Source organism: Nomascus leucogenys, chromosome 6 (genome assembly GCF_006542625.1).
Source record: "Nomascus leucogenys isolate Asia chromosome 6, Asia_NLE_v1, whole genome shotgun sequence".
NCBI classification, from domain to species: Eukaryota; Metazoa; Chordata; class Mammalia; order Primates; family Hylobatidae; genus Nomascus; species Nomascus leucogenys.
The window spans coordinates 1,264,227-1,290,524 of record NC_044386.1 but is presented as its reverse complement, the minus strand read 5'-3'; the positions used below and the strand labels follow the sequence as shown (position 1 = coordinate 1,290,524).

The window sequence follows — 26,298 nt, the reverse complement described above, 5'->3', positions numbered from 1 at the left end:
GGAGGACTAAGCTGGTGCCTCCCAGGAGGGCCCTGGCATCTCCAGCCTCTCCCCAGCCGCTGGTGGTGGGGGTCCTGCTCTCGGGCTGCCCATCTGGCCCCATTCTCATTGGAGCTTCTCCATGGCTCCTGGGGCTCCCACCTCCAGGGCCCGTTTCTGCACGTGGGAGCTTGGTGCCTTGAAGGCTGCCTTCCAAGGAAATGTAATCACAGGGTGTCCTGCCCCACGGGCGAGAGCCTGTGGAAATAGGTCAGGTGTAACCGAGTCCCTGCAGCCTCCAAATAGGAATCTGCAGCCAGTTTCTGCTTTTGAAGCTTAGCCTATTCCTGCAGTGGAACGTGTGCAGCCCAGAAGCTTACACTTCTGAGTTTCTGCTCCCTTCCCTCCTGTATTCTTCTTGCAAGCACCTGCTGTGAGCCAGGCCCTGCAGGAGCTGAGCCCTCAGGGTGACCAGGCAGCGATGGAAGGGCCTCCCAGCCTGCAGCCTGGATTGCTGTGGAATCTCACCTCTAGAGTGTGGGGCTGCAGGTGAGACACGGGGGACCTCATATGTAGGGATCAGAGGGACAGAACTCTGGCTGGGAGTCCCAAAAACTTCAGGGAAGAGGGATTTGTGCAGAGCTTTGCGGGTGAGGAGGCATGAGGACTGTCCGGGAGAGTGTGTGGGCAGGACCCGGAGGCCAGCCTGGGGACCAGAGGAGCGGCTCTGGCACCTGCCTGCCATCGGTCATCTTGAAGCAGGAACTGGGGCATCGGCTGTGATGCCACATAACCACCCTGCCTGGGCCCTCCCTCCGTGGGGCTCTGCACTCTCTACTCCTGGATTCTCAGGTGAGCTTGCACCCCCACCCCATGCCCTTTCCCTGCAGGCCCACACCTGGACGCCGGTGTGTGCCATCTTTACACGGGCTGCACCTGTGCCGTCTGAGCCAGGTGGTGCTGCAGTCTCCATCGGTCTCGTTCTCCCTGCACCTGGACACCATTTGTCCAGAGTACACATCACAGGCTCTCAGGAAGTGTCTGCAGAATGAGTAAACCTGTTTTCTTTCACACACCTTTTTACTAGTTACTTACCAGCAGCACCAGTGTGTGAGCACCGTGCCCTTTGCTGGCATCACGGGCGTGAACCAGGGCTTGAGGGAGCTCTTAGTCCAGACAGCAGAGCCCCCTGATGAGAGGAAGACTCCAGGTGAAGGTGTGGGCCATACATAGCTCAGGGGGCCTGAGGGAGCCAGCCCACAGGGCACAGCCTCATTCCAAAGGTTACAAGGTGTCCAGGAATCTGCATTTGTAGTACACAAGGTTAAAAGTCTGAGATGCGGCCCCCCCATGGGCACTTCAGCAGGCTGTGTCTTCTCTGGTGACTGCAGGGTGCTTGCCCCAGATGTTGAGGGTCTATGGCCCTTGATTCTACGAGAAGCACAGACACTGGGTGCTTCAAGGATAGAGTGAGAGGGAGGCTGTAGTGTGGGGCTGCTGTTGGGCCGGGGCCGTGTGACCCTGTGAGCCTCTGTGGGATGATGATGCTGAGCTGACAGTGACTCCGAAGGCGGGTGTGGCCGGCCCGGTGGCTCCATATCTTCCCGATCGGAGGGCCTGCCTGTCAGCATATAGCCCCACTGCCATTCACGGGGCCGCACCCCACCCAGGAGCTCAGACTACTGTGCCTGCCAAGCCCTCTCCGGGTGGCCGTGGGGCTCGCTGTACTGGCGAATGAGCAGGGGTCTAAGTGTGGTGTGCCTTCTGCCGCCTGCTGTGTCCTGGTGGTGATGTGGGGCTGCCCAGGTGGAGCCTCCTTGCCTGGCCTCAGCAGATCCCAGCCCACCCTCCAGACACCCGCCGAGACTGGGAAGTGATGCTCCTCCCAAGCCACAGGGCTTAGGGACAGCTGGGGCCACAGCTCAACACAGCGTGCCCCAGCCATGAGGCCGCCTCCTTGGGGTTTGCTGAGTGGAAAGCAGGAGGGTGCCACCATTTGGGAGCAGAGGACGATGCCCAGCTTTGCTGTGCAGATGCATGAGGCTGCTGGATGGACCTCCCTCCTGGAGGGGCTCGGTTCCTGGCCAACCGAGACTGGAGTGGCCTGATCCCACTCAGGGATTCCCTGGCTGTTCTCTGACCCTGTCTGCTGGAAGCAGCTCTGTGTTCAAGAGAGGAATTCAAGCAGTGTCCTGATGGCAGAGTGAGTGAGGCGTGCAGGTGCATCCCCACGGAGGGTGAGCGAGGTAAGCAGGTGCGTCCCCACGGAGAGTGAGTGAGGCGTGCAGGTGCATCCCCACGGAGGGTGGGCGAGGTGAGCAGGTGCGTCCCCACGGAGGGTGAGCGAGGTGAGCAGGTGCGTCCCCACGGAGGGTGAGCGAGGTGAGCAGGTGCGTCCCCACGGAGGGTGAGCGAGGTGAGCAGGTGCGTCCCCATGGAGGGTGAGCCAGCACTTCCATCAGCAAACACCACCAGCAAACAGCACTCGCCAGGGAGGCCAACCCCGCAGAGGCAACCGTGAGCCCAGGTGCAAGTGCGGTCGCGGTCGGAGATGCTGCGTGTGGAGATCCACAGAAAGGCCTGCGTGGGCATGAGCGAGTAACTGCAGTGACTCCCTGGTCTCTGCTTGCTGGGATATGGGGCCTCAGTGCTGTCTTAGGGGCCCAGGGTTTTCTTGGAGCCAGTGCCCCTCAGACGCTGGTGGGGATGCCCCGCAGGAGGAAGGTGTGCTCCCCTATGGCTGTTTCCAGAAAGCAGGACTAACCAGGGCCTGCAGAAGCCATGGGAGACAGGCTCCACCCACGCTGCGGAGAACGGCCCCTGCTCCAGAGACACTGCACTCCTCCAGGCCCGCCTGCCCTCCAGCAGCGGCCCCTGCTCCAGAGACACCACATGCTCCTCCAGTGCCTGCCCTCCAGGTCATGTTCCAGTGTCCCACGGATGCAGCACCGTGGCCCAGGCAGCGTTGGTGTCACCTCAGGGTGCTACCTGCATGATACCATCCAGTCCCAGTGACTACGCTGGTGCCAACAGTCCCAGGGCCTTCCCTGTATCCCGGAAGCTGGCTCACAGGGGAGCTGGTTGGGTGTTGATGGGGGTTCCCCAGTCACAGGGTGTCATGGTTTAGACATGGCCAAGACCAGACTGGCTTTGATCCCATTCAATACCGTGCAGCATCCTCGTAAGATGCCCGGGGACTGGAGTGGGTTGAAAATGGTAAATAGAGTGGTCTAGGAGAATCACTGTGCTGTGGGACTGCGGGGCCGATTTGCAAATTCAAAGGGAATTACTGAACACACTTGTCATCTCGCAGGCGAGAGCCTCGGGTAGGTGACGGTGCCGAGGGTTCTGGTGAGGATGGTGGAGTAGAGATGACAGTGGCAGGAGGCGGTGCGGCTGGTTGAGGGTTTGAAAAGAAAAATAGTTCAGTTTTAGAAAAGCTATATTTAATTTTAGATTTGAGTGGGAGAGCGAAGAAGAAACAGCTTTATAGATAGCAGTAAGCACGGGCTCTGGGGGAGAGGGGTTCCTGCGGGGAGGCGCAGATCCTCCTGCAGTCACGTGGGGTGGGGGTGAAAAGCTCCAGAGTGTGACCCACTGAAATCTAAGGTCAAGGAGACAATGGGTGTTCACAGAGGTGAGAAAAAGACAAAGAAACCCACCATAAATTTGGCAAAAGATGTATATACATTTATATAAATGAGCAAATTACGCAAACAGAAATGGGAATACCCAGTAAACATAAAATGTTCCTCCCGGTGAAACCGTCCCCGCGGTGTGGCCTGCGCTCCTGGCAGCCCTTCCCTCCTCCTGCAGGTCTCACCTGGGCTCTGTAGCGCCTGGGGTGTGGGCCATGCCTCGGGCTCCAAAGGTAAGAGCGGTTGTGTGTTGTCCATAGCAACAGTTCACGGGGCCAGTTTTTCACATTTTGTGTCTGCTTTTAGTATCGTAACTATGAGAATTCATTGTGGGTGTGATTGCTGATTCCGTATTTGAATGCAGCGTTTGGTTTGGACCAGAAGGCATGTTATATGAATAAAGGTGTTTTGGTGATTGGGGAGACAGAAAAGGAGGGCGTTTCCTGCCGCTGCCTTGCTGGGTTTGTTTCTGTGGGTGATGGATGGGAGTCGGTGATTCTCGAAGCTCCCTCCAGCTCTCAGATGCTGAGGGCGGGCTGGTGGTGTTTGCTGATGGAAGTGCCGGCTCCGTCCAGTGGGATGCCTGAGAGAACTGCTGTGCTTTCAAAAGTTGTTCTTTCTCTAAAAGGAAAAAGCAAAAGAAAATTAGACCTTGGACAGCAGGCGCCTGTGTGTGCTGCCGCTCGCCCTCTCACCGTGGGAGGAGTGAACATTCTTTCGTGGATTTGCAAGTGAACTGTCACATATCCTGTGGAATCGGGATAATTTTCTCCCCAGAATTAAAACAGTAACATTGGGATGCACCTTCAGGAGGGAGCATTCCTGTGAGCTGCCTCCACTGCGCTAACCACAGAGCTTGGAGTGTCTGGCACTGAGCATCTGCCCCGCTCCCCTGTGCGGGGTAACGCAGCCCCACGTCCTTTGAGTCTCTGGGCCCCGTCCTTTGGGCAGCCTCCCCTGCACCCCTGCCTTGTTGCAGGTGCATTGGAACCCTTCACTGGCTGGGGCCCTGCAATGTGATACCTCCAACAAGTGGACTCGGAGGGGCCGCAGCATCACTGCGCCTGGTGGGCCTCACCGCAGCACCCCTGCCAGGCACCGCGATGGTGTGAGTGCGCACGAGAGGGTGTTCTCTGGAGACCTTGTGTCTTTGGGTTCAGCACTGATTGTGAAATGCCGGGTGATGCCGGGGCCGGGTGATGCTGGGGCCGGGTGATGCCGGGGCCGGGTGATGCCGGGGCCTGGTGATGCCGGGGCCGGGTGATGCCGGGGCCTGGTGATGCCGGGGCCTGGGGCTGCTTACGGCCCTGGTGGCCTTGGCAGAGACGAGGGAGGGGTTTGCCAGCTGCCTGACATCAGAGAGCCTGGGCCTGGGCATTGTGACCACCGGCGCCTTCACTCAGAGACTTCCAGAGAGTTCCAGGCCAATATTTGGATGGCCTTGTTTACGTTTAAACCAAGAGTCATCACTTTTATACTTTTTATCATGGGAAATTTCAAACATGTGTCAAATGTCTTTCTCAGCTCAGGCTTCCATAATAAAGTGCCTCAGACCGGGCTTAAACCACAGACATTGTTCTGTCACCATCCTGGAGGCTGGAGTCCGAGACCCAGGCGCAGCAGGGCTGGTTCCTCCTGAGGCCTCTCCTGAGCTTACAGATGGCGCCTTCTCCCTGCGTCCTCAGAAGGCCGCCCCTCCCTGGGTGTCTGTGTCCTCATCTGTTCTTATAAGGACACCAGGCAGGTTGGCTCAGGGCCCCCAGATGGTCTCATTCTACCTTCATCACCTCTGTGACGGTCCTATCTCCAAATACAGTCACCCTCTGGAGTCCTGGGGGTCAGGACATCACAGGAATTGGGGAACGGGGGCAAAATTCAACCCAGAACACCAAAGGAGTGATAATACAGTGGGCCTGGGACCTGTCCCCCAGCCCGGAGAATGACGGTGTGTGGCCAGACCGGGGTCACCTGCACTCCCGCTGCGCCCGCCCTGCTTGACGTGGCTGCTGTCACAAAGGACCACAGACGAGGTGGCTCCTAAACAGCAGACACGGATTTCTCACCATTCTGGAGGCTGAAGTCCAAGACGCCGGCAGATTCAGTGTCTGCCAAGGACCCCCTCCGGGTCAATAGATGGCACCTTCTGTGTCCCCACAAGCTGGAGGGGTGAACGAGCTCCCTCGGGCCTCTGGTGCCTGTGGATCAGGAGGGTCCTCCAGCTCCTCCTTGTTTGCTGCAATGGATTTGGGCTGTGTTTTGTGGAGTTCTCTGCATTTTCTGATTGATTGCATCTCCTTGTTGTCGTTAGGGTTTTCTGGAAGCAGGTGGTTGCATCTAGACCTAGAGAGGGTCATTCCCCACTGGTCTGCTGTGCTACTCCTGCACCAGGCTTGGCATTGGCTGCTGCTGGACCCCTGTCACGTGGGTGTGTGTGAGCTGGGTAGGCCTCGAGCCAGCCCTCAGGATGTGAGCCTCTGCCAGCTTCCTTGATTTGGGCTGCGCCATGCTCCTGGGACTGCAGGCGTGAGCCCCCGCGCCCGGCCCCTGCCAGCTTCCCTGATGTGGGCCGTGCCGTGCTGTCGCATCTTCATCTCTGCATTTCCCACGCGTGACCTGGAGCAAGCCTGGCTGAGGAGCCCTGGGCCTTCTGCTGGGAAGTGGCATTTAGCGGCCGCAGTCTGCACCAAAGCTCTCCATGCGTGTGGGCAGGTCACTGCCTGGACACCTTGGTTTATCATAGCCAACTTTCAAATAGTTTAAGTAACTCAGCCTCAGACTTCAGACAAAGTTCCCCATTAGGATTATGCTATAAACCCTCACTTATGGCTCACATACAGGGTGACCATATTGCCTCCTCCAACTGGCATTTCTCAGGGTGATCAGGGTCCTATGGTGACAGCCGGTCCACAGCCATCAACAGCTTGTCTTGGGAGCGCCAGGTTGCAGGTCTCAGCGTCTGCAGGCGTCCAGTGTCCTCCCCAGTTGGCTGCCGCGTGGAGGCCTGACCTATGGTGACCAGGAGCGTGGTCCGTGTTCTCCTCTCCGAGTCCCTCCCCCTCCCCGCATTCAGCCTCTGGCCACACTGCCTGGAGGCTGCTCCGGCTCCCCATGGCTGCCCGCCTTGTCCATGCGGCAGCCCGCTTATCCCTGTCTGCGACTTGCGGTGATGTCTTGGTTCCGCTTGCTGCCCCTGCTGCCTCTGGTGAAGGTGCCAAGGGGGCTTCTGTGGAAGCCTCTGAGCCAGGGTGCTGGGCCTTGCTTGGGTGAGCAGAAGAGACACCTGCCCTCTCTGCCAGGTGTCCCTGTGGCTGCAGGTCTGTAAACGCACGCTTGCTCTCAGTGGACACTGCAAGGCTGTCTCGGGGAGGAATGGCTGTGCCCGGTGCCTCCACTTTAGCGACCTGAGTCTCCAGCGACGCTGCCTGGGAGACCGCACGGCCAGGCCCCTTTCCTTAGAGGGCCTTTGTTCTGGGAGTTTCTGGTCTAGCCAGGATTTTCTAAGAATTTCTTTGCCTACCCAGCACCTCCCTTGGCCACCCCCACCAGCGCTGAGGGGCTTGGCTGCCGCAGCTGCCCCAGCCAGCTTCACTCTCTGCAGCTCTGCCATACTGGCATCTCCCAGGGGGCTAGAGTCCATCCAGACCCATCTGCACCACGGCGTGGGGGCATGAGGAATGGAGGGATCCCAATGGGTGGGCCTGAGGCTGGACGCAGGGGTGGGGCCTGTGGAGGAGACAGGTGGGCAGAAGGTGCAGGGTCATAGAAGCTTCTGGTAGGAGCCACAGCAGTCACCCAAGTCCTGTTCTCCTCGGTGAGGGCTCCTGGCTCCTGTGGGCGGGCCGAGCCTGGCAGAGAAAGAGCGCACAGGCCCAGAGCTGGGCGAAGTGAAGGCAGAGCGGTGGAGATGCCCAGCTCTTCACCATGAGCACTGCTGCTCCTCCTACCCAGGGCTCCCAGAGGCCCCTCTCCAAGCAGTTTTCACAGCACTGCAGAGCAGAGCCACACCATCCCCATCTGCTGGAGGCCTGGGGAGCTCCTCCCTGGCCATGTTCCCTCTCCACCCTCCACTCATCAGCCCTGTTTGCCGAGGGTCAGCGATTGCACCTGTGGCCCACAGGCCCCTCTCCTTGCTACCGCTAAGCTCAGAAGCACGGGCCGCATTCCCTGGTGCACCACGAGCAGGCACAAGGATGCGTGGGCTGAGGGTCACATGGTCACGCAGTCTTCTGGGACACCAAGAGGAGCAGGTGCACTGATGGGTGGGGAGGGTCACGTGGTCAGGCATTCTTTCCCATACAGGAAGGAGCTGGTACAGAGGGTCACTTGTTCACACAGTCCTCCCCGTGCACGAAGCAGCAGGTGCATGGATGCATGGGTGTGTGGGGCGAGGGTCAGGTGGTGAGGCAGTCTAATCTGTGCATGAAGGAGCAGGTGCAGGGATGTATAAGCAGAGGCTCAGGTGGTTGCCCAGTCTTCCCTATGTGCGCAGGAGCAGGCGCGGGGGTGCATGGGCCGAGGGTCACATGGTCACACAGTGCATTCCCCCACTGGCTGGCCCAGCGAACCCCATGTGCTAAGGAACCAGCAGCCTGACTATCCGGGATGCAGGTGGGGCCTCCCCCCATCCAGGGCTCATTCATGCCCCATATTGTTTGGGGATGGGGCGCTGCTCCCCCAGCCCCGGAGCCTTTCGCAGTGGGCTGTCCCATATGGAATGGCCTGGCAGTCGGTGCTGTTTCAGGAACACCATGGGTTACTGTGATTTTATTCCACTCTCTGTGGTGGAAGCAGTGTTGTAGCAGAATTGGCTGCAGCGCCAGAGGTGGAGTGAAGCAGACTGTGGGCAGAGGCTGCCATGGCCGCAGGTCACAGTGGGGAACTTCCTGAGACTTCTCTTAGTGCTGGTTATCACTACTTCATGGCGTCTGCACGGGGAGGCAACAGGTTCTAAGAACAATTTACGGGAAGAAGAAACTTACCCAGTAACTTACTGTCGGCTTTTGTTTTTTTTTTTTTGGGAGGACGGAGTTTCGCTCTTGTTCCCCAGGCTGGAGCGCAATGGCGCGATCTCAGCTCACCACAACCTCCGCCTCCCGAGTCCAAGTGATTCTCCTGCCTCAGCCTCCAGAGTAGCTGGGATTACAGGCATGCACCACCACGCCCGGCTACTTTTGTATTTTTAGTAGAGATGGGGTTTCTCCATGTTGGTCAGGCTGGTCTCGAACTCCCGACCTCAGGTGATCCTCCCGCCTTGGCCTCCCAAAGTGCTGGGATTACAGATGTGAGCCTCCATGCCTGGCCCAGCTGTCAGCTTTAACAGCAGAGCCAGGCTTGTGCGCCCCAGAGTGGCCTCTTCCCAGCCAGTGGCCCTGGAGCCCCGGGACCAGGGAGGCTGAAGGCCGAGGCGACGGTCTCCTCCGCTGCGCTCTCCTCCACTGCAACAAAATATGAAACAGTAACAGTAGATGGGAACGGACGAAATATTTAAAACTAAATTTTACAAATAAAGGAAAAGGCTGCCCCTTAGACTTGTGGAATTAAATTGAGGTGGTCCTTAGGGGGAGCTGTGTTCTAAATGTGAATATCAGGAAATAAGGTATTTCTGAAAATAACGATGTGGGGTTTTCCCTCAAAAAGTTGAAAAGAATATTTGACTAAATTCAAAGCAGAAGAAAGAGGAACTAATAAGAGCCAAAATTAATATGATTAGGTCACAACTGAGAGTGAACAAATCTGAAATGGTTCTGTAAAAAGATTGATAAAATAGAAAAATATCTGGCAACGTAGGTTTAGAAGTTTTGGCAGACACAGGTAACATTAGAAGTGAAACCAGAGAGCAGGCTTGGTGTAAACCCAAGGAGAGTGTGGTGGGCAACTTGACTCAGTTATCTTAAAGGCAGCTGGGAGGAGACCTTGGTAGCGGGAGGGAAAAATATGCCAAAAGCTTCCAGGAAGAGACTTCCTCATTGACAAAGACAGTGAACTCAACCCAAGAAAAAAGAGGGACTCTAAACAGTAGGGTTGGAAACAGTGAAGCAGCAGTCAGGAGCTGCTGGTGGGCATGGCCGCACGCTGGTTTCATAGGGCGACCACACCAGGAAGCCGCTGGGAGGAAGTGACAGGCGCGTCTTACTTAACAGCTGGTGACAGTCCCAAGCATGTTAGCCAACAGACCTAGCAATTCCTTTTAAAAAATGATCCTAACAGGTAGCTGCACAGCGCTGAAGCTAGTTTTCAATATTAGAGAGACCGTGGCTGTGAGGCATCACGTTAGTGGATTAAAGTGGGAAACAGCGCATGGCTCTCCCCACAGATGCAGGAAGCACCTCTGATAAAGCTCAGCACCCATTCATGATTTAAAGCAAAACAAAACTCATGGAGGATGAGGCCTGGGAAGGTTTCTCAGCAGTAAAGAACGTTTGCTGAACGCCAGTAACACGATGTTGAACAGTGACAATCGTCACCAATGGCAGGATAACAGATTTGTGGTTGCTTGGTGCAGCGAGCGTGATGCTGAAGCGGGGACCCAGCTGGGGTGAGGAGCAGCCCCCAGAAGCGGGGAAGGAGAGGCACATTAGAGGTCGTCATCTCTTGCAAACCAAACATCGTCTAGATCTGCGTACCCGACAGGCTGACCTGACCACTGGTGGTCAGGGTGAGAGACACGGGTGGCATAAAGCCGTGAGAGTGAAATGCGCACTGCACATCCAAGGCAGCGTGAGAAAATGCAAACTAGCCAGTAGCAACTTCTATGTTGAGTACGTGTTGAAATGGTATTTCAGATATACCAGGCAAAATGAGCTATATATTAAATTGTCATTCCCTTTAAATGTGGCCACTCGAAAACTTAAAATGACGCATGTGGCAGGCATGTTTCTCTTGGGCTATGCTTGTCTCCATTGAGAACCCAAAAGAATCTAGGGACAAACCAAGGAAACAGAGTGAGAGCGCTCTCATGACAGGCATCAGAAATTAGGGATGGCTGCTGCTTGGGGAGCCAACTGCCATCTGTGTCTCCTGGGTCTTTTCTGTCTCTGCACAAAACCTGCACCTCAGGACTGGTGTTTCCCCTCACCTAAAGCCTCTGGCTCCTCTGCACGGAGTCCTGTCCGCCTCCCAGAGGGACCTCCATCCTCGGACCCTGGGCTGCCTGGGATCCTGCAGCCTCGGCCTGCCCTGGCGTGGGGGCCTGTCCTGGCTTGGGGGGCCTTCCTGAGCCCCCATATTGACCTGCACCCCTGCCCTCCTGCCAGTCCACTCTCCTGCGCCGGGTCTTCCATTGGCTGGAAAGTCACACCTTCATTCTGCCGTCTTCTCTGTGGTTTGAGGTCCAACCTTGCAAACTCCAGGCCAGCTACCTCCCCACGTCACCAACACCTGTCTAGGGTGGCGTATGCACTCTCATGTCCACATAAAGGATTTCAGGGGAAACTGCTGAGTGAGGCCTGTGGGGCTGGGGGTGCGTCCTGGGGGGCGGAGCTGCCTGGGGGTGCGTCCTGGGGGGTGGAGATGCCTGGGGGTGTGTCGTGGGGGGCAGAGCTGCCTGGGGGTGCATCCTGGGGGGTGGAGCTGCCTGGGGGTGCGTCCTGGTGGGTGGAGCTGCCTGGGGTTGTGTACTGTGGGTCAGAGTGGCCCTTGAATTTGCAGGAGGAAGCTCCACTGTGTCGTTCCCAAGCCACTCGCATGGCGGCTCCAGTAAGGAGGCAGGAGGCGGGCAGTGGGCGTGGAGCATGTCAGTCAGCACTGGTCAGTGTCCACAGCCATGGTGAGGGCTGGTCAGCATCAGCACCGGTCAGCCTTGGTCAGGGCCAGTCAATGTTGGTCAGCCTTGGTCAGCGCTGGTCAGCAGTGGTCAGCCTTGGTCAGCCTCGGTCAGTGCTGGTCAGCCTTGGTCAGCTGTGTGCCGGCTGCAGCCCCTCCCCAGCTCTCCACTCTGCGGGGCACGCTGTCTCCCTGGGCTGGCCTCTGCCGGGTGGGGAGCTGCCTGGTGTCCTACATGGATTCTCTGGATAACGCCCCCCTCTGTCCGCAGGTGGCCCTCATGACACTGACGCTCTTCCCGGTCCGGCTCCTGGTTGCCGCCGCCATGATGCTGCTGGCCTGGCCCCTCGCACTGGTCGCATCCCTGGGCTCTGCGGAGAAGGAACCCGAGCAGCCCCTGGCCCTGTGGAGGAAGTAAGTTGCGCGTGTGCTGTGCTCTCCTCCTGGGGGGGGGTCACGCGGCCAAACAGTGGGAACCCATCTCACAGTGGGGTTGTGTCTCTCCACCCTAGCCCATCCGTCCTTCCCTTCTGAGCCCAGCGTCCACCAGGGCTGCCCCCTGCCAGCGGGGACTCGGCCACCTCCCCGCTGCCTCCGTCTTCCACACCTCCGCCACAGTCCTGCTCTGAGGCTTCACTTTCCAGGGCTCTGCAGGATGTGTGGCCATTGTTCCACATCCTTGAGCACAGAGACCCCCCAACACCGTGGCCTTCTCTGCTCCCGAACCTGCCAGGGCTCCCTGTTGCTGACGAAAGTCAGACTTCTGGGCACCCTCTCCTGGCTTTGTGACTGCCAGCCCCCTTGCCCCTCCCGCCTCAGCTCTGGCCCTGCCCATGGTGGCCTCCCCCAGACCCTCAGGCTGTGAGTGGACAGCCTCTTGGGCTGCAGTGACAGGGCACCACAGTGACACAGGCCCCCTGCCTAGGGAGGTCCCTGCCTCAGTGGCCCCCATGCAGAGGCAGCTGGACCTAGTGCGGGTGCCGTGGGCCCGGGAGGGGCCGTCTTCCAGATGTAAGAGCAGTAGCAATGAGAGGAACGGCTGCTCGGGGCAGGTAGCCGCTGTGGCATCTCCTGCCAACCTGGTCTTATTAAAAGTGGGCTAAGTGGGAACAGGTTGCTGCATCATAAAAGTCCAGTGACTTGACATCAAAATCCCCATTTCTGGCCAGTCTTGGAAAAGCAGAAGCTCTGGCCAGTGGGCCTGCTCCCCAGGGCCAGCAACTGGCTGGAGCCAGGCCCAGCCCTGCCTTCGGACAGGAGGCTCGGTCCTCCCCCGCCCTCCGAGACTGCATGTCAGCCAACGTTGGCCTGGCCTGCTGCCTGCTGGCACCACCCCTCCAGGGCCGTCTTTCCCTTGCTTTGTGGACCTAAACTTTTCCTGGCTTTTAAGCACGGAATATAAATAAAGCACACCTATCTGATGAGGAATACATCTAAACTAAAGATCCAAAAGAGACCACAAAAAATTAAACTGATTCACAATATTTTCTTGTTTCGTTTAAATTCCTAAAGCTGTGCTTTCACTGAAAGTATCTGCCATTAGCAAATGAAAATGTTGAGATATCATAAATACTTTGATAAATATTTTCAGTATCTTAAAAGTTATCACTCATGTCCTATAACCACAGCTCTGACAACCCTTCCACGTATTGTTAACGTCTCTCATCATCCTGAAGGGGCTCCCTGAATCTTTTATTCAAAAACAGGAATATTAGTAGTTAATTGGAGGCTGCTGCCTGACTATAAATAAAGTTTTACTGGATCACGGGCACGCCCACTGGCCTGCGTGATGTTCAGGGCTGCATTGGGGGGAAGTCAGGCCAAGTGGTTGGGACACAGGCCGTGTGGCTGTAGAGCCTAATGCACTCACTGCCTGGCCCCCGACAGGTGTAGTGGGCATGCCCAGGCCCCTCCTTTCTCTGGAAGGTGTCTGATCTCTGGGCTGTATGTACAGCAAAGTTTTCACGGCCAAGAGGCTGATGGGAGCTGACATCTGCCTGAGCTTCGGTTCTCCTCGATACCCAGGGCCACACTCAGACACGCAGTTAGGTGCAGGGGGAAGACGGCCACTTAGGGTCCCGGGTTTGCCGCACCGTTGCGTGCAGACATGGTGCAGTCGTAGTTGAGGGCAGCCTGGGCATAGGGGGTCCCTCACTCTGGGCCCTGCTGCTCGCTGGGTAGTGGTAACCCGGGGCAGCCTGGGTTCTTTAGGGGCAACGGGATCATCACTGGCTTTGGTTCTTCATTTTGCCTTTCTAGATTTTTAAAATTCTCTTATGCTTTATCGTGAGGTTTGTTTTTGAAATGTTTTAACCATAAAATAGGAATTGGGTATGAAATTGATAACCAAGCAAAGTAAATCAAGGCCAAATCAAAGTCAGGCTTTCCGTTTTGCTGAGCTGAGAAGCCACAGCTGAAAAGTGGGGGTTCTGTAGTGTGAAGCAGGCTGCAGGTGACCTGGCTGAATGTGGTGCTGTGGGTAGCAATGGCTTCACGGTGCTTTCCTGGCACCCTTTCTCTTACTCCCCGTGTCCTTGTTGGGCCGAGCTCCCCGCCTCCTCTGTTCTATCTCGGGAAGCAGGAACCCCGTGCGAGCACAGGCTCTCACTTCTCAAAGTAGATGGCTTGGGGCAATTTTCCGTTTCCCCGTGCTAACCCTGGTGGCTTTTCTTGTCTGTGAATAATTGACTTGGCTTCATCAGGCGATATATGGACCACGACGGACTCTTATTCTAGCAGCTGCACTTCAGAGACGCTTCATATGTACATCTCATGCACGTGTCAAGTGTCCCGTGAAGTGACACGTTGGGATTTCTGTCACCTCTGCTTCATGAGATCTTTGGGCATCTGGATCTGTGGAGACTCACTGTGTATCATTCTGTGTATGTGTGCAGAGAGGGTGTGTGTGAGAGTGTACACGCGTGTGTGTATGTACATATGCACATGTGAGTGTGCATACGTGTGTATGTGCATGCACGAGAGTAGGTACATGTGCATAGGTGTGTGGTTGCATTTGTGTATGTGTGTATGTGAGCCGCCGGTGCAAGTATGTGTGTGTATGAGAGTGTGTACATGTGTATATGTGTGTGTTGTGTACCTGTGTGTGTTGCATGTGTGTACATGTGAGTGCATGTATATATGTGTGTATGTATGGATGTCTATCGTGTGCACATACATGTATGTGTATGACAGTATGTACACGTGTATGTGTTGTGTCTCTGTGTACGTGTGTATGTGTGTATATGTGCAAGTGTACGTGTGTACAGGTGTCCACATATGTATGATGTATGTACATGTGTGTGAGAGTATATGTGTGTACATATGAGTGTGTGTGTGCATGTGTGTATGAGTATATATGAGAGCGATGTCTGTGTATGTGTGTGAATGTGTGCATGTGTGTGTACAGGTGAACATGTATGCACGTGCGAGAGTATGCACGGATGCTTGTGGGCACTCAAGCTGCCCGTGCTGCCTGGCATTGAATCCCACCCTCCCAGCCCCGGAGCCCCTGGCGTCTCCTTCAGCAGCACTGATGAAAGCTCCCTTGGTGCACAGTCCTGGGCTTGGCTTGGTGCTTGAAGGGAAACAGAAGAGAGAACAAACCTTGAATTCTGAACTCCCCAAGGGGAAACCTAGTCACAAAAGCACCGTAGTTAGGGACGCAAGGGATCAGGAAAAAACTGGATTTGAAATAGCAGATTCAGAGTGTACCGCTGAATAATAATTACGTAGTCGGTTTGGGACTTAAGTTGGCTCACGTTATCGCACTGCTCTGCAGTTTTGAATAGATTGATGTTGAATTAAGGCATTTTTGCTGAATGTAAGTTAGTGTCATTCAAACCTTCCTAAAATAAAAATCTTAGGCTTTCAGTGAAAGAATGACACAGTTTCGCAAAAGGCACTATTTTAAGTTACTTTCAACACACAGTGTTGTAAAAACCGTAGCATCGTTTTGCAAAACCCGACCATCTGGCGCTGAATCCTTGACCACGGGCCAAGTCCTGAGCTGGGCCAGGTCCTCCAGGGGCTGCCCCTTGGCTGACTGGACGGTTCAGATGGATGGTGCCCTTTCCTGAATGCTCTGTGTGGGAACACCCGTTCCCAAGTTTGGGGATGCCATCCCCGTGATGACTCTAGTACTCCCCGTACGTTGGCCTGGAGGTTGGAGCTTGAACTTCAGCATCGAACCACTTTATCTGGTCTCCCAGAAGCCAGCAGCTCCTGCCACCTGTGTCTCTGTGTACATGTGTCTCTGTGTACATGTGTGTATGTGTGTATATATGCAAGTGTACGTGTACAGGTGTCCACATATGTATGGTGTACATATGTGTATGAGAGTATATGTGTGTACATATGTATGAGTGTGTGTGTGCATGTGTGTATGAGTATATATGAGAGCGATGTCATATATACTCGGGCTGTGTACATGTGTATAGGTCCTCTCCAGGGCCGGCTCTGCTCCGCCTCTTGCCTCTGCTCACGGCAGAACATTTGGAACCTGCAGAGCCGGGGCCTGCGCCTGCCCCTCACGCTTAGACATGTGGGCCTCCCTCGGCCACCTCCACACGCCAGCTGGGTTGAAGAGATGCAGGCCTCAGCGGCCTTCCTCCTTTTCCCCCTGCATGTTCTGGGAGATTTCCCCCTCCTCATTTCCCAGGCTTTCCTGTGCGTTGCTTGTCTCCACAGTGAGAGTCTTGGTTTCTGAGAGTGTTCTCTTGTTCTCTGATGCTCCTCAGCACCCTGTTCTTCCTGACTATCTTGGCGAGCGTGGTGGATGTTTTGCGCCCCTCTTCTGTTGCCCACCCTTTCTGTCTCCTTGGGGTCAGTCTTCGGCTTCTCTGCCACGCAGCTGCTCTGCTCACGTCTCAGGATTCTTGGGTGTCGTCCGTGAGAGGACGGTAGGACGGAGTGGATTTCCCGCGGGTGCTGATGGAGATCCCCACTCCTGTGTGTGCAGATAGATCCGTCTCCTGATTCACATTCCCCTGGGAACAGGCCGCCAAGGCACCTGAGCACCTTGGGCTTGTGCTGGCTCCCTTTGCCCTGGGGTGAGTGGGTACTGGGTCCCCAACCCCAGAGCGAGCGGAGCTTTTCTCTGAGGCTGTCATCCATGCCAGCAGTCCAGGTTTTCACATGTGGATAGTTTGGGTATAAAATTCCTCCAAGATCTTTAGAGAAGAGCTGAAGCTGCTTTTTCCCTGCCCTGACACCCAGTACATTTCCCCTGAGCACTGTCTGTCCCTGCAATTCGATTTGGGGGCTGGCAGGTGTGTTCCTCCAAGGGCTGCCCGGGTTTTAATCTCTTTTTTCCTGCTGTCCTCTCTCCTGCCCCTGAACCTGCCCGGGACCGGCTCCTGTGCCCGCCGCAGCCTCCTCTGCAGCTGAACCTGCCCGGGACTGGCTCCTGTGCCCGCCGCAGCCTCCTCTGCAGCTGAGCCTGCCCAGGACCGGCTCCTGTGCCCGCTGCAGCCTCCTCCGCAGCCTCACTTCTCCCTCCTCCGCTGCCTTGTTTCTTCCATCTTAGGCATCAATCGCTGTCTGTTGGCATTTGTTTTTGTACTTTTTTTGTGTGTGTGGAAAATAACATGCGTACAGAAGAGTACATCTTTATTTTTTAGTTTAGATTAGTTTTCTTGAGATGGAATCTCACTCTGTTGCCCAGGCTGGAGTGCAGTGGCGCAATCTCGGCTCACTGCAACCTCTGCCCCTTGGGTTCAAGCAGTTCTCCTCTCTCAGCCTCCTGAGTGGCTGGGATTACAGACGCACGCCACCACGCCCAGCTAATTTTTGTATTTTTAGTAGAGACAGGGTTTCACCATGTTGGCCAGGCTGGTCTTGAGCTCCTGACCTCAAGTGATCCACCTCCCTTGGCCTCCCAAAGTGCTGGGATTACAGGCGTGAGCCATCATGCCTGGCCAGAAAAGTACATTTTTAAATGTGCACCCGAACAGGTGGTGAAGAAATGCACGCCTGTGTGATCCCCCCTCCTCTAGAAAAGCAGCATTCTGGGTTGGTCCCCAGCGTCTTCATGTGTAACTACACCATTGTTTATCGTCCGTATACACAAAGGCCATTCCAAGGTGGCCCCGCGAGAGGCTCTGTGCTCTCCTAGTGACTGCCTTGGCTCAGATCCATGGGGACCCGTCCTGGAAGTCTTCTGAGAGGGGATCATCCATCCCAGGGGAATGTGAATCCAGTAAGGCTTCAGGCTCTTGTTTCTCTGTGCAGTAGTTTTACCCAGTGTGATCGCCCACTTAACCCAGTGGCCAAGAGAAACGTGGCTTTTCATGAGGCTGAATCATGTTCTCTGTGTGCGTGGCCTGTGGCGTCTCACACACCGTGGCCATCTGCCACGTGTCAATTCCCTGATATGCGGAATAACAGCCTAATCTCTAGCCTCATATGAAAGAGAATATGCACGTTTAAAAGGCTAAATTTGTACCTATTTTAAAAAGAGAGGGTACACAAATTCAGTTAACCTAGGCTGATTTTTACTTTATTTTCCAAATTTATTGGCCATCTAATTTCTTCTAGAAACAGCTCACTGTAATAACACAACGCCTGGTTGTGGGAACCCCAGGCTTCCTGTGGAGATGAGATGGGGAAGTTCGCACGCAGGTCTCAGCTTCCGCCCTCAGCTCTGAGCCCCCTCCATATTTCGATATATGTTTTAGGTGTTTTAATGTTTTTCCCATTTCAAAATGATAGGATGCTGATAAATAAGTTGCTAACATGAAGGTCCGGAGGTCTTCTGGCCTGGGACTTGGGCTGTCTGTGTTCCGGAGTCTCATGTTGTCTTAGCGCTGCCTGTCACGTGGCCGTGACCACACAGGGCTCCGCGGCCTCCTTCATAGGTGAGAGCGCAGCCAGTGAGGACACAGGCGGAGGCCAGGAAGGCGCGGCGCCTCTTCTTCCCTCAAGCAGATGTCCCAGCGGTGGCGACCACAGGAGGCCCGTGGCCTGGACCGCGCCCTGGAGGGCCCTCCCGTAGGACCGCCCCTGTGCCTCACGCAGCCTCCGAGACCGCGGACCCGTGCCCGTGTGCCCACGTGACGCAGCGCCCTCTTTTGCAGGGTCGTGGACTTCCTGCTGAAGGCCATCATGCGTACCATGTGGTTCGCCGGCGGCTTCCACCGGGTGGCCGTGAAGGGGCGGCAGGCGCTGCCCACCGAGGCGGCCATCCTCACGCTCGCGCCTCACTCGTCCTACTTCGACGCCATCCCTGTGACCATGACGATGTCCTCCATCGTGATGAAGGCAGAGAGCAGAGACATCCCGATCTGGGGAAGTGAGTGAGACACCCCTGCTGGGAGTGAGGGACCCTGCCCTACTGGGAATGAGATCCCCCTGCCGCTGAGAATAAGAGATTCCCCTCCTGCTGGGAGTGAGGGTCCCCCCTCTGTTGGGAATGAGACCCCCTCTGCTGCTCGGAGTGAGGGACTCCCTGCTGGTTTTGAGGGACCCCCCCTTCTGGGAATGAGAGATCCCTTCCCTGCTAGGAATGAGGGACCCCCACTTGCTGGAAATGAGTGAGACCCCCCTGCCGGGAGTGAGGGACCCCCCCCACGCTGCTGGAAGTGATCGAGCCCCCACCGCCGGGCATATTGGCCTTGTGCCCCATTTTCTGTGTTGTGGTTTCCTGTGTAATTTTCGTTGTTGTAATTGTTATTTTTATTGGTACCTGAGTTCCCTCACTATCATAACAGGCTACAGTGCTTGCTCCAGGTCTGCTTGGCAAGGGTGGCTCACCTTTATCAGATGGCAGTTCTGGAAGTCTTTGGGAGCAGGTCGGCAGGGCTGCCCATGCACCGGGGCTGTGCCGTGAACCCAGGGGCCTGAGCACCTGGTGCTGCCGTGACCCCTCCCCAAAGCCGGGGACTCACTGCAGCAGAGATTCACCCTCTCGTCATCTGGTGACCAGATGTTCAAAATCAAGGCGTCTCTGGGCCGAAGGCCCTGTGGGGCCCCTTCCTGCCTCTTCCTCCTCTGGGGGCTGCAGGCGATCCTGGGCTGTGGCTGCATCGCTCTGACTCTGCCTCAGTGGGCAACTGGCCTGGCTCCCTCCAAGTGTCTCCTCCGTGTGTCTCTTATAAGGACCAGTCATTGGGTGATCCAGGATGCTCTTGTCTTCAGATCCTTAACGAGTTACCTCTGTAAAAACCTTTTTCCAAATAAGGCCCCATTCACAGGTTCCAGGGTCAGCATGTGGACCCATCTTTGGGGGCGGCATCCCATGGACCCACTGCTCTGCGAGGACTGTAGGGAGCCCTGGAGCCCTGCGTGGCCCCTCACCCACCTGTGCGCAGCCCTGACCTGCCAGAGCTCTGTCTTCGGTGCTCTTCAGGGCAGCTGGGCCTGTTCTGTCCCTGTGCTTCCTTCACAGGCGCCGTCAGCACAGCACAGCACGTTCTGGGGCACAGCGGGTCCTGGGTTGGCAGTGGGCGGTGCTGAGGGAAGGAGCTGCCGGGAGGAGGGGCGTCACCTGCGGCCGGGGCCCTCACCTGGGCGCTCCTGCCAGCTCTGTTTCCATGCAGCACCTAACGTTAGCATTCATGTGACAGTTTTCTAGAGAATATCTGGGGGGACATATTCAGTATGGACTGGGTGGGGACACATTCTGTGGTGCTGACCACTGAGGGTGGCGGCCACAGCTGGGATAGGAAGGCTGGAAGTGGGGTGAGGAACCCCGGCACAGCCCATGGGGGATTGGGCCTGCAGCAGCTGGAGGGTGTCCAGACTGTGCCTGCAGCTGGGCAGTTGTGGGTGGCCTGAGTCTGCCTGGGTCAGGCTTGGAAATTGGGGATGGTCCTTGGTGGGACTGGAGGGCTCGCTGCACTCAGCTGGCTGGGGAAGCCTGGAGGAGGCTGGACAGGCTGGCACTGGAGGCGAGAGTGGACTGCAGGCACCATCTGAGTGATGGCCTTGGCTCTCACACGCAGGTTTCCCCGCTCTGCAAGCTCCACAGGCTCATGGGGCAGCCCCAGCTCCACTCAGCACCCTTTGCATCCTGTGGTTCCGGCATACCCAGGAAACCACGTTTGCGCCCCCACCGTGGCAAAGGCCCATGGTTGTTATCATCTGCTCAGGGAGGGGGATTGTGGAGCCGTGTGCCCAGGCACCCTTGCAGCTGCAGGGGTCCTTGGACGGGGGGCTGGCCCACCCAGAGTGAACCTGAGCGTTGGCCGGGCTCTCCCTGTGCCCCTTGGTGCCTCCCTGTGGAGATCGCCAGCACGAAGGAGTGTTTGGTGCAGTGACGCTGGACGTTGTAGTCCCATCTTTCTAGAGGCCCGGGATTCCACCTCTTCCGGACCAACCCAGGTGACCCAGCACTGACCTTCATCTCGGCGCAGCAGGAAGAATGGCCACAGCCCTGCTGCTGTGTGCAGGGCCCTCGTGGAGCCCTGTGTGTTTCTTGTCATTTCAGAGATAATCCACGGACCTGCGAGGGAAAGGATAGTGACAAACAAGCTCGTCAGAAATTTTCATTAGAATTCAGACTTAGCAGGAACCACATTTTGCTCTCTGCTGTCCTGGCCTGAAAGGGCCATCGTCCTGGGGCGTGGCTGATGACTCCTCTACTGCACACCTGGAGCACCCTCTGATTCGGGAGCTCAGAGACGCCTCCCCTGGTCCCAGCTCAGAGACGTCTCCCTGGTTTCCAGCTCAGAGACGTCTCCCCTGGTCCCAGCTCAGAGACGTCTCCCCTGGTCCCAGCTCAGAGACGTCTCCCAGGTCCCAGCTTGTGGTGAATTCTGGTTCCTCTCGTGGACCCTTTGACAGCTCACAACTTTGTTGAAGAGATGAATGTTGAAAATGTTCAAAATATTTTCATTTTTAATGTATCAATACCAATTAGAGTGATCAACCAGGTGGATTTTTTCCTTTTCACATTCTTACTTTCCTTTCAGTGACCTTCATATCTGCACCATCCATTTACAGACTTGTCAAGGAAAGTTTGAGGCTCAAATGCCCAAAAGACGGCAGAACGCTGTCACCTTCTTGCTGGCAAAATGCTCCAGTCCCAGTGTGGCTGTGCACACGGCGTGGTGACACCCTTCCCTCCTCAGGGCTCCCGGGGCGGAGCTGCATCTCCTTGCTGACCTCACCGCCCAGTTCTCAGTGTGAAACGCACACCGGGCAACTCACCTGAAGACGCACGGCCCAAGACTTCGCTCGGATACAGAGTCCTCCCCCTGCACCCCCCACATTTACCCTGGGACCCATCTGAGTGTGAAACGCCCCCATGTCACTGTTCTGTTCTGTTCTTTGCCGTTATAGACAACTTCTGAAATCTCTACTCTGTTCATGAAACAAACCAGCTGACAGGATAGTGAAGGTGGCAGGGTGGCATCTCCAGACCCCGTGTGCCCTGGGATGACCATGGGACGCTTTGGCCAAAACAGTGGGAACCGAAAGACCACGCAGTCAGGGCCATTTCTTTCACGCGTGTGCCGTCCTGCGGGAGGACTCCGCCATGCTTCCCTTCCTTCCTTTCACGCCTGCGCCGTCCTGCGAGACGACTCCGCCATGCTTCCCTTCCTTCCGATTTCATCCTTTTTAGCAGAGTTGGAAATAACCAGAGTAAGGATGAAATAGTAGTGAAATCGTGAAAAAGCAAAATGATTCAAGACGTAGGAAAGACCACAGAGACCCAACAGGCAACCGCAGGATAGAAGGAATTTTCTTTTTTTGGCTTCAATTTTCTCGTCGTTCTTGGAGGAATGAACCTCCAAGAAAGAATAAAAGTCATGAAATGCTACTCCTTACAAGTAATAAAAGCGCTAAAAAAAGAAACTGGAAACTGAACTGGGGTGGGGAGGTGGGGCTGACCTGCAGCAGCCTGGGAGCCTGTGGTAGGGTCAGAGACACCCTCAGTTGGCCTGGGGGGTGCCAAGCGTGGATCCTGCTCACCATCCTCAAAAAGGAAGCTCGGCTCAGGGATAGTTTCATTTTAAAGTCTTCAGAGTTTTCTCTTCTAAGAAGTATGTTTCCACGTTCAAATCCTCTTGCAGAAAGGTGCCGTGGCCACGTTGCCCTGGTTGAGCACCAGCCTTCATGGCGGGGTGTTGCTTGTACCCCGACCCCGCACCTTCCAGGAGGCTGTGGGGTGCCATGGTTAGAACTGGGGCTGTGCTACAAAGCACCACAAAGCTGGTGGCTTAGGACAACAGGAATGTATTCTCCCACCGTCTAGAAGCAGAAGCGCCAGAACAAAGTGCTGGCCGCACTGGGCTCTTCTGAAAGCTCCCTCAGCCTTCCTGGCTCCTGGCGGGGGCTGTGGCCACATCCCCCCATGGCCTCCTTCATCATTGGCCTTCTCTCTCCCTCTTCATCTCCTCTTCCCATAGGGACCCTCATCTGGGACCTTGAGCATCTGCTACCACCTGTTTCGAAATGAGGTCCCATTCCTGATACCAGGAGTGAGGACTTCAGCTTGTCTTTTAGGGGACGCAGTTCAACCCACAGGGGGCGGGCGGGGTCCAATCCAGGCACCTGGCACCTTCAACCCTGTCCTCTGTGAAGACCGGGACTAAAGACTTCCTGCTGCCTGGAGGTTGTCTTTCACTGACCTCCATTCTGTGCTCCGTGTCCTCAGTGGGTGCCAGGGACTTGGTGTTTGTTACTTGTGGCACTGAGGCTACAGGGCTTCCTGCTGTCACAGACGTGGGAGGCCCGGGTGCTGTTCCCGTTCCCTCAGGCAGGGACTCACAGCCCACCCGTGGCACAGCCCCTAAGGCATCTGGGGGCTTCTGCCCCACTGGGCGCCATGCAGCAGCCCCCTCTTTCCTCAGCCCTACCTGGCGGGAGCCGTGCATTCCACGTGATCCTCTCCCCTCCTTTTTTCCAGCTCTGATCCGGTATATACGGCCTGTGTTCGTGTCCCGGTCAGACCAGGATTCTCGCAGGAAAACAGTAGAAGAAATCAAGAGACGTGCGCAGTCAAATGGAAAGTGGCCGCAGGTAACGCACGCAGCCCTGATGGTGTTTCAGTGGTTTTATTCCAAAAGATGCGAACTTCGAGAGTGGGGAGAAAGAAACCGGGGCCCTTCCTCCGGGGCTGGATTCTGATTATCTTCTCCTAGTGAGTGCATGAACTCAGGAGGGTGCTGTCAGGCGCATTTGGTTTCAGTGCCTGAAATTTAAAGTAAAGAAAAATAATTCTCAAACGCATCTCAGCTTCCTGTATCATCTTTTCTGAACTAAGTTCTGACTCAGAGCATTGCTCACCCGCCCTCCTGGTGCAGTCTGATTTCGGAGTTGATGTGTCAGCCTGCTATGTGTTGGGCGGTTCTAAAAGTCCTGGAGTAAACTTCCTGGTCTGTATGCTGGTTCCCAGGCATTATTCAGAAGCCCTGAACCCAGCTGTAGCGGCAGCTCGGCCGACATTAGCTTGAACGCTCTTTCTCTTCTTTCCAGCTGAGCCAGCATTAGAAGCTACAAACTTCACAGAACTGTCTGGGATCTGATTGCTCAGGAAGCTTTGCAGGGTCTGGCTGGGGGTAGCCGCTTAGAGGGCTGTGACGTCCAGGGTGCCCCAGCTCTGCCCCCACAAGCACAGGCAGCCTCCTCCCCCACCCATTTGGCCTGCCTGGCCCTGGGCTTGCCAGAGTGAACCCACGCCGGCCCGCCTGAGGTCTGGGTGGACCCACACCGGCCCGCCTGAGGTCTGGGTGAGCCCACGCCGGCCTGCCTGAGGTCTGGGTGGATCCACGCCGGCCTGCCTGAGGTCCGTCTACCTCGTGCGACCCAGAACTGAAAGCAGCCTATGGGGCTGGGAGTTTGAGTGCAGTTTCTGCTACAGCAGGCCAGTGTGAATCGGAGGAATTGAAACCCCGGTGTGGAGGTGCTGCCTGACTGGGGCTCGGCTCTCCTGCCCATCCAGCCCATTGCTGGGGTCCCAGCCCTCCTTCAGCTCCATCAGCCAGGCACTGCCATTGTGGGTCTTTGCTCTCCTCTCCGCCTTCTTCCTGATGAGAATCAGTGCCGCCCCCAGGAGGTGCTTATGTTGTGTCAACCGTGGGTTATATTTAGTTGCACCTGTTTCTCACAGTGTCTGAGAGGTGGGCACCGCGATTACCCTGCTTTGCAGGAGCTGTAGTTGAAGAAGACAGATGCTGTTTGTGTATTGACACTGCTGCTGTACTTTAGTAAAACCAGCAGAGCGGAAATCAGTGTGTGCTTCCATAATGCATTTTAATAATTTAGATACTGAATATGATCACAGTGTCTGAATTACGTCAGCAGCAAAGAAAATATATTGTGAAGACTGGCTTCTGTAAGCTCCGAATTATAATTATGTACAGGTTAATGCTGATCCTTTTCTTTCTCCCACTTCCAGATAATGATTTTTCCAGAAGGAACTTGTACGAACAGGACCTGCCTAATTACCTTCAAACCTGGTATGTAGTTTTCTTAATTGTTTATTTTTCTCTTAGAGAAAAGGAAAATATTAAAGAGATGTATTTTAATAATGTGCTGTGTAGATAAGAACAGTTTCTGTTTTTATCCTGTGTGCTGGGGTTCTTAGAGGTATTCCTAAGAAAAGTCACGAGATAAATATAAGAATGTGAGTCAAGGATTATCATGTCTGCAGGAAGATGGAGAAGTTATGGTTTCAGGTGGTTTCCAGTGAGGTTGAGATAGGTGTTTGCCTCTGTTTTGAGATCCAGGCTAAGGGGGTCCTGGGTCCAGAAGGGGCCTGCTTGCCTTTGAATGGCTCAGGTTACCCTTCTTGGCCTGCAGCTCACCCCCCACACCCGCCTGGGAATGCCAGGTGCAAATCCCTGCAAGCCATCCTCAGATGCCCAGGTCCTCAGGTCCCTAGTTAGACGGTGTTCTTTCTCCCTGGGGAGGGGGTTCTCAAATGCGTGTGAACTTGGGCCTCTCCCGCGGCAGTCACCCGGGTCTTGTGTTGCGTCTGCACCCCTGACGTGGGAAGTGTGGCAGTGAGCAGGCAGCGGAGTCCACTGTTCTTCCTGCGCTGAGTCTGTTTGGAGTTCTGCACACCCTTGGGCGTGTCAGAGGGTCCACCTGGATCCTGTCATCTCCCTTGGGCTACTTTAGAAAGTAGTGGCTTTCATCACCTGTGTCCATACTGGGGCATGCAGACCTGTTCTCCCGGGTTGGGTCAGAGCCACGTGGAAAAGCGGGTACCTCGCTCGGACTGGCACCGGCTGCCCTGCCTCTGAGGCCGCACAACCTGAGTGTCTGGACATTTACGGGAGCTGCGTCGAGGAAGTGTGCAGTCGCTCACCTGCATGTGCCGCTGTGGTTTCCGAGCCTGCGGCCATCCTCCTCCTGCTCAGATGCGTGTGCTGTCACCCTCCACCTTCCTTGGTGCAGCAGGCAGATGGCAGGTTTTGCTAGCAGAGGCTTCAAGGTGCAGCTCAGTGGAAGGTACTGGGTCTTCCCGTTCCATTGTCTTCACCACGTGTGGTTCTGAGTCATTCTGATCAGAACCAGAGATGCAGAGGGTGGAGGCAGCACCCAGTGACCAAGAATCCACGTGCCCCACCACACTGGGCCCATGCCTGGGCGTGGCCTGTGGGCAACCTTGGTGAAGGCCGAAAGTGGGCCGTGTTTCCAAGGCCCCAGGCAGAAGACAGCTGGCAAGTACGTCAGGTCTTGTTCCTCGGCAGGTGTGGGGCTGGGGTCAGTGCCGTGCCCTGTCTTCAAGGGCAGGTGTTCCTCGGAGTGGAGCCTCGTGCCTGCGGGGAGGCCCCTGGGGAGGGCCATTGCCTTGCCCTTTGGAGCTGGCGGCCCTCGTGTAGATGTGAGGAGGGCGTGTGAGAACCTCTCAACGCATATCACAAAACCGAGGTGAGTCACGGCGGTGCCCAGCAGGAGCTCACTGTGTGCAGTCCAGGAAGGGCGCTCGCTGTGCCGCAGGTGGGTTCCACGGCATCTGGGGAGATGACAC

The 26,298-nt window shown here is 55.9% G+C and overlaps 1 protein-coding gene across 1 annotated transcript in view; it reads left to right on the top strand.

Moving 5' to 3' along the window:
• LPCAT1 (lysophosphatidylcholine acyltransferase 1) overlaps positions 1–26,298 on the top strand; it is a 60,188-nt gene that overhangs the window by 9,414 nt on the left and 24,476 nt on the right. The window contains exons 2-5 of the mRNA XM_030813890.1: positions 11,650–11,792; positions 18,452–18,666; positions 23,227–23,339; positions 24,718–24,778. Coding sequence (XP_030669750.1) covers positions 11,650–11,792; positions 18,452–18,666; positions 23,227–23,339; positions 24,718–24,778 — 532 coding nt within the window. The remainder of the gene's footprint in view (positions 1–11,649; positions 11,793–18,451; positions 18,667–23,226; positions 23,340–24,717; positions 24,779–26,298) is intronic.